Below are 7,190 nucleotides of genomic sequence, written 5' to 3'. Positions count from 1 at the left end.
AGCCTGCGCGTCCGGAGCCTGTGCTCCGCAACGCGAGAGGCCACAGCAGTGAGAGGCCGGAGTACCGCAAAAAAAAAAAAAAAAAAATCTCTTAGGGTTGTTGGGAGGCGCGGGGGAGGCGGCGTGCGCCTAAACTCCAGCGCACAGTAGGCTGCGTTAAGTCCTGGCTCCTCCTCCATCACAACGTACAAGCGAGGTAGGTGGCGACTCCGCCGTGATTGATCCGACATTTCCTGCCAGGCAAGGAAATTGATCCGTAAAGGACCAGACCCGGGAACCCCTGCCCACTCCGCCCTCTCTTGATAAACAAGCAACTGCGTTCCAAGGACTGGGCTGGACAAGAAGCAGTGCCCCAGCCCCGCCTCGAATTCCCGCCGGACCCGGCTGAATCTGGCTCAGGGTCCTCACCCCACAGCAGCGCGCCGCCCTGATCCAGCAAACATTTATTGAGCACCTTATGTGTGCACGCCCTATCGAGGGAGGGAATTCAGAAACAAAAGCTGGGAGGCAAAGAAAAGGCTGAACGAAAAGAAGCAAAAATGGGGAAACCAGGGGACATAGGAGTGGAAGGAGACCCGGACCCAAGGCTTGCAGAAGGGCTGGGGTGCGCGCGGAAGCGGGCTCGGGCGGGGGTCCCAGGGCGGTGGCCGGTTCCATACTGGCTGAGGCTCTGGGTGGGGGAAGGGGGCGCACCCACTTCGCCTGCAGCTACCGCCAAGCTGGAGCCTCGGTGCGTCTGCCGAGCGCGAACAGTTGCTCATTACTGCAATTATGTTGCTCTAAGGTTGCCTGGACCCTAAATTGCCAAGTTTCGAGGAGCCAGGAGGCCCGGGAGTCTGGGCCGGAGGAGATACCGGATCCTGCCCCGCCATTCCCCTATCCCGCACGGGTGGAAAAGTTTCCAGTTTGCCGACGCACCGTGAGCTGAGAAAATTCAGACCGCCCCATATAACCCGGGCGCCCTCCCGCGCAAGGGCTCCTTGACGCTTCCCCAAAATCCTGGAGGCGGGGGAAGGATTCCCAGGCCCATTTCGCAGATGAGAAAACTGAGGAATGGAGAGACAGTGATCTTCCCTACCCAAAAAGTCAGGCAGCCAGGAAGTGGCAGGGCTGGGATCAACCACATGGGCTTCTCTGACTTCAAGTTCAGTACAACCCCCAAGACAGGAGAGTCGCCAGGGGTGTTCCAGAAAGGAACCCAGAAGATTTGTGGAAGCCAGGGTGTCCTGCGCGCGGTCACTCGGGATGCTGTGTTTATGGAGGGGGGAAATATCCTTTCAGTGTCTGCAAGAAATAGTGATGTACCTAAGCCCCTTTAAGGGGCTGCGTGGGCATACGGAGTCCAAGACATTTTAAAATGTAACTCCCCTCTCTTGGGGATGAAGAGGCCCAGCTCGGGTTATGGCCGCGCTTGTGCCAGTCCAGAGGCCGGGGACTGCCTGGTCATCGGAACTGCACTCCACAACAAGTTTGCTTTCTTTTCTTAGGGAGGGGAGCTGTGACAAGTTCAGGCTGCAGCGCCAGCCGCGGGGACAGAGCCTTTGCCAGAGCTACCTAGACTGCAGGATCCGAGACCCAGGGTACCCCGGAACTTGCCCGGCACTAGCCGAGAGCCCACCTGGGGTGCGTGCGCGCAACCCTGCACTCTCCTGGAATTGGAGGCTGACTTCCCCTAGGGCTAGAAGCCGCGCAGTGCGCCACAGACCCGGTTTCCACATCGTGAGACGGTCTCTATCCGTAGGGACGCGTCCACCCTCCCCGAGTCCAACGCCAGGTACTTCGGGTTCTGACAACCCTTGGTTTGCTGGCTTCCCGTCGCAAAGGCTCGAGCAAAGGCTGCCGGGGGGCGGGCTGCCCAGCGTGGAGTTTGGAGGCGCCGCCACTGCCGGACAGAGGTGGAGGGGGGGAGGGGCGCAGATCTGGTGAGAATTAAGCCAGGGCCCCCAACTCGACAGAGAACAGAGCGGGGCCTGGAACATAGTAAGCTTTATTTGCTGGAGGTCATTTTCTGCCTTCAACATCCTCGCAGAATTGCCCCCAGAAGGCTAAACTTGGCGCTCGTTCAAATATATTCTCCTGGTAGCCTGAATTAACCTACAATATAAAAGAAAACCCAAGTTTGTAGGCAGGGCTCATGCAAAGGACACACCAAGGCGGGAAGAGTATGGTCGCCCTGGGTTTTCAGTAAAGATTTTTTTTTTAAGCGTTGTAATAGGAAGTGTGAAGGCGCTCACATTCTGGGAGCTCAAAAATTAGTTCCGCAAACCGCGTCTACACCGGCGCGGCGATTTAGAGAAGCAAAGCAATGCCTCTCCATCCCCCACTTGGCCTCCTGTGGGAAAAACAGGTTTGCGGGGGTGGGAATTGTCTGCATTAGCTGTCTGCAGTCATCAAACCATTTGGGTGATTCGCTTTGTTTTCATAGACAGGTTAAAAGGGGAGAAAAAAGAAAGAGTCGGTTATGGGTCGCCTGAGCAAGTGTCGATTTCAGCTTAAAGTGAATTGGAAAATTGAGCCTAATTATCCTAGGTAATTGCTTCAATTCTCCACTTGACTTTGCTAACGAAGATATGTCCTGTGTGTTCAAAAAGACACCCCCCCTCTGTCTCTGAATATCCTGTTGTCACCTTTGAAAAGTTGCTGGCATCAAACTACCATCAAACTGAAAGCAACTGTACATGTGAAGAGATGGCAAGAAGTAAAATTAAAAGACGAAATCAATAAGGAGATAATTTCTTGTAGCTTAAAATTAATTTATTTAACAAATATAGCTATAATATAAATGATAATAAAATTTCAAATATACAGTATATTACAACAATCCCTTCCAAAGGGAATCTTGAGAGCCACCCAAATGTACTGTTAAATAGAAACAGAATTTTTAATTTTTATTTTACAATTTCTTTCTGGTACTGGTAAGAGAGAGGTCCTTTCAACCCACCTTTGTCACACATCTCTGTATCCCTCCCCCCAAAATCAAATGTTTTGCTGTTGAAGTTCTCTTAAGTTTTCCAGTGGAAGGACCTGGGATCCGTCTCCCCTGGAAAGTTCTCTTTCTCTCCCACTGTTCTCATTTCCGACATCTTCAGACATGAATTTCTCTGTGCTTTTTCCTGCCTGGTGCAGGAGGCACGGCCTCTAGTTCTGGTGCAACCACTAACTCTGCCGGGGACTGTGGATACATTTCTCAGCCTCTCTGGCCTCGGTTCCCCCATCTATAACTCGAGGGGGTAGATCTAGCTTCTAGAAGAGCGTTATGGGACGCTTCTAGCCACTTTGGGGGAGGGGATCAGACTTCAGAGAGTGAACTCAGGGGTCAACCGAGAGGAGAAACCAGAGCAGTGTAGGGGTTAAAGGGAAGGAGCCAGGCGGGGCCGAGCAGGGGAGCGCCTTGGGGGAAGGTTCCTGCTGCTTGCTGGAGAGATCGGCTGGCACCACAGGTAGGCGACCCTGGGCCCTCTATGTCAGGTGGTACATGCTGTAGCCTACGTGGGCTGTGTAGAGTCCCACGGGCGCCACGGGCAGCGCGGCGCGCTGGAAGGGGCTGGAGGCACCGTAGAGCGAGGCGCCCGCGGCGGCCGCTACGGCCGCGGGGCCGCCGAGGGGGAAGGACAGACCGAAGGCTGCGGGGGGCAGCATGGGTTTGGCGGCCATCTTCAGCTTCTCCAGCTCTGCCTCCTGCAGTCTCTTGGCCTTGGCGCGGCGGTTCTGAAACCAGATCTTCACCTGCGTCTCCGTGAGGCTGAGCGAGCTGGAGAACTCGGCGCGCTCGGCGATGGACAGGTACTGCTTCTGGCGGAACTTGCGCTCCAGCGCCAGCAGCTGGGCTGTGGTGAAGGGCGTCCGCGGCTTGCGGTTGGTCTTGTGCTTGCGCAGGGTGCAGGCCGGGGGGCTCAGCCGCCCTAGGGGGCCGAGAGAGAGAAACGCAGGAGGTTAAGACACCGGCGCGGGAGAGTCATCGGCCCGTAAATGGGAATAATATTAAATTACAACACCCGCTCTTCATTTGCTTGGAGCACCTCAGCGCCAGGCACCATGGGAAACGCTTGGAAAATATTTTCTCCAATTCCCACCGCAGCCCCTCAGGGTAGACGTTCTTGTCTACCTTTTGCAAATGAGGAAACTAAGATTCCAGGTGACACGTACCCATGTTCAAGGCCCGAAATAACTGGGAAGGGAAGAGGCGGGACAGCCCTTAAAGCTAGATGGCCGCTTAAGAAGGCCTTTCTCAGTGGGGCCTTCTCCACCGCCACACCACGCACATTGGGACGGCGGATGTTAGAATGGTGAAACGCGCGGAAAGAGGCCCCGCACCCAGCCCGGGATCACGTTTAGTTTTAGGCGTTGGCCGAACATGTATCTGTGCCCACTAAGTGGTCAGCACTGGGCTAGGCCGTTCTGTGGCCTGGAATCCAGCTCTCTGATTTCCACTCTTTCCCTTGGAACAATGCGTTCCTGCAGGGTTCTAAGCTCGGTCCCTGCTGACTGGAGGTGGAGCGACCCCGGATGTCACGAATGTCGCACCACGGCCAAGTCTCAAATATAAAAAGTGCCATGGTTTGAGGAGGCGCTTCATCTTAACGGGGCTGCTGCTTCTGATCGTCTCAATTGTCTCCTGCGCCTCCCCCACCCCCAGTGCCTTGGCCTCTGGTCGCTTTCCAATGGGTGTGGGGGGGGGGTGTGCCTCAGTCCGCAGAGATCAACACTGCTGGTGCCGAGGTGTCTTCTTCTTACGGCTTCAAAATATACCTCAAGGATGGGCTGTGAGCGAGCACCACGTCAGAGGGCTCATGCAGGTCCAGGACAGGATCTGCTGGGCCACTCAACCCCTGCCACACCCAGCAGCTGCGGCCAGTTAAAACAGGGACCAAAATTATTCCCAGGACAACAGAGATCCCGTCGACTTTGGGTCGGGACCCAGGCCCTAAAAGAATCCTCAAGTCCTGGAAAGGACGCTTTGCCTATGCAGCAGCTGCTCTGAGGGAGAAATTAATTCAAACCGAGAATGTTTCACCAGACGGGTTTTGCCTAACTATGCAATGCTTTTTGCACGCTTAAAAAAAAAAAAAAATCCTTTGGGCTCTCAGGCCACCAGGAAGTGAGTCAAACGAAATCTCGTGTTAACATCCCCGCTTCTTCCCTGGTCGAGACCATTGAGAGTCCGGGAAGCAGTTGGCCCCTGACTCCCTTTCCGCCGGGCCACCCGAGGGGCGGGCGCCGAGGGAAACGTCACTCCCTTCGGTAGCAACAGCCCAGCGCTGGGCCACCTTCTCCGGCCGTTAGGCCCAGGGAGGGGCTGGCCTTTCAAAGACGTTTAATCCCCAGATAAAAATCATTCCTCAGCATCACGCCATTGAATTCGGGTTGCTATTATGCCGCGCAAAATAATCAGAGGAAACGAGGAAAACTTGGGAATTTCCCGTGCTCCTGAAATATCTCCGAGTGTGTTCGCTGCGCAGAGAAGCCAGGGGGCCGGGAGGCCTTGGAACGACCCCGGAGGCGTCTTTGGCGGCTGGAGTCAGCTTCCATGACCCAGTCCGAGACATTTGGGAGCTCCCTACAGTGTTGGAGGGGGCACCTCCCACTAACTGACTTGGTGCCCCGCCCCCTCCACTGGAACCTGAGCGCCCCCTCCCCCTAAATGATCCATCCACCCAGAGCACCAAGTGTCTACCTGAAACACGAGCGAGGGGGGAAGGATTTTGCAAGAGATTCGGAAATACTTTGGGCAAAGAAATATTTTGGGGGAGGGGTTGGAGAAGGGGAGGGGGCGCACCAGGCTTCTACTATGAGAAAGTGAAACTCTGCGCACTGGAAAGGTGTCCGCACCCCTAGAACCCACCCGTTGCGGGAACGGCAAAGTAACAGGGCTTAGGGTCTGACAGAGGAGCCAGGCGGGACTCCTAGGGTCGTTTGGGGGGTGGGAGGGGCAGGAGGAGAAGGTGCCCAGACACCCGTGTGCTACAAGTGAACTCCTATCCGCAGCGTCGCCTAGCCAAGGCGAGGAGCCCGCGAAAGTGGACCGAGTGCTGGGCCTCAGCCAGGCCTCAACCCTCTTCCTGGGTGGGAGTGGGGTGAGGCATCAACCGCCGGCCTCCCCGCCAACCCATCTGCAGCACGGGCTCCGGGTACCGGGCTGCAGGTACGCAGACGCCCGAGACAAGCAGGCGCCGGCGCGCGGCCTGGCGCCCTCGGGTCCCGCACCCCCGCCGGCCCCCTCCCCCGCCGCCTGGGTTCTGGCTACTCACTGGCCGGGGGCGGGGAGAAGCGGGGGTTCTGCAACCACGGGGTCCTCTCGGGCTTCTCGGGGCTCTCGGCTTTGACGAGCGCATCTTCTGGCAGCTTGAGAAGTCCTCCCACCGAGAAATGGCCGAGCGGCCGCGGCGAGGACGGCGCATCCGGGGCGCCCAACGACCCGGGCCGGGAGCCCAGAGGCTGCGCGGAGCCGCCCGCCGCCTGTGCGCCCTCAGAGGCCGCCAGGACGCTGTCCTTGGCCCCGGGCTTCCTGTGATCGGCCATGAGCGCCTCCACGCTGAAGGGCAGAAGCGAAGGGGACACTTTGGGCTTGGCCCCCTCCTCGTCTGCGCCCATGGCGGCCGCCGTGGCCGCGGTGGTGCTGGGGGTCTGGCCCCCGCCGCCCCCCGCCGGCTTGCCGAAGGCGGAGTCCTCCACTTTGACACCGAGTGGCAAAGAAGTCATGTCAGCAGCCGGGGCCATGCAGAGCCGGCCCTCCCCTCCAGCCTCAGCTCCGGCCAGCCGCCGGGCATGAGCTTCGGGCGGGCTGGGAGCGCGGCCGGCCTCTGGGATTGCCCGGGGCCCTGGCCGGGCGGGCCCTACCGCGCGCGCCTCACGCCCCTCCCCAGAAGACCAGCTCCGGCGCTCTGGGCCTGGTTATCCGCTGGCGCCGCCGCGCAGGCCGAGTTCCCGGGCGCACCAGCCGGCTCCGGGTCGGGCCGCAGCTCCCCAGAGAACTTGTTAATAAGGCGAGGCCAGTGCGGCGGCGGCCAATCAGAGCTCGAGGGGGCGGTCCCGGCGCGATCCATTGGGCCCCGCTCCGGCGGACTCGCTCGGAGGCGCGCTGGGCCTCGGGGCGCGCAGGGCTGGGTCTGGCCCCGGGAGGGCAGAGGAGGGGAGGGGGCGCTCGAGAAACGTTCCTCTGCGCTAAAGCCCGCGCCGCTTGTCCCTGTGTG

The 7,190-nt window shown here is 58.5% G+C and overlaps 1 protein-coding gene across 1 annotated transcript; it reads right to left on the bottom strand.

Moving 5' to 3' along the window:
- Nucleotides 1–2,736: 2,736 nt before the first annotated feature.
- MSX1 (msh homeobox 1) lies at nt 2,737–6,951 on the bottom strand. The gene is made up of 2 exons (XM_024119161.1): nt 6,249–6,951; nt 2,737–3,902 (listed from the first exon to the last, which is right to left on the bottom strand). Exons 1-2 carry the CDS (start codon nt 6,715–6,717, stop codon nt 3,460–3,462), a joined length of 912 nt encoding a protein of 303 aa, XP_023974929.1. The 5' UTR covers nt 6,718–6,951; the 3' UTR covers nt 2,737–3,459.
- Nucleotides 6,952–7,190: the final 239 nt, after the last annotated feature.

This window comes from Physeter macrocephalus, chromosome 7, assembly GCF_002837175.3.
Source record: "Physeter macrocephalus isolate SW-GA chromosome 7, ASM283717v5, whole genome shotgun sequence".
In the NCBI taxonomy this organism is placed as follows: domain Eukaryota; kingdom Metazoa; phylum Chordata; class Mammalia; order Artiodactyla; family Physeteridae; genus Physeter; species Physeter macrocephalus.
The sequence above is the reverse complement of the archived record's forward strand: the minus strand, read 5'-3'. Positions and strand labels throughout refer to the sequence as shown.

What these genes read in the sequence shown, in the direction of transcription:
- MSX1 (XM_024119161.1), bottom strand. Translation starts at nt 6,717, where the DNA reads ATGGCCCCGGCTGCTGACATGACTTCTTTGCCACTCGGTGTCAAAGTG. An exon ending in CTTCTCCCCGCCCCCGGCCA is followed by an intron (nt 3,903 to 6,248) that starts GTGAGTAGCCAG and finishes TCGGCCCCCTAG; the next exon opens with GGCGGCTGAGCCCCCCGGCC.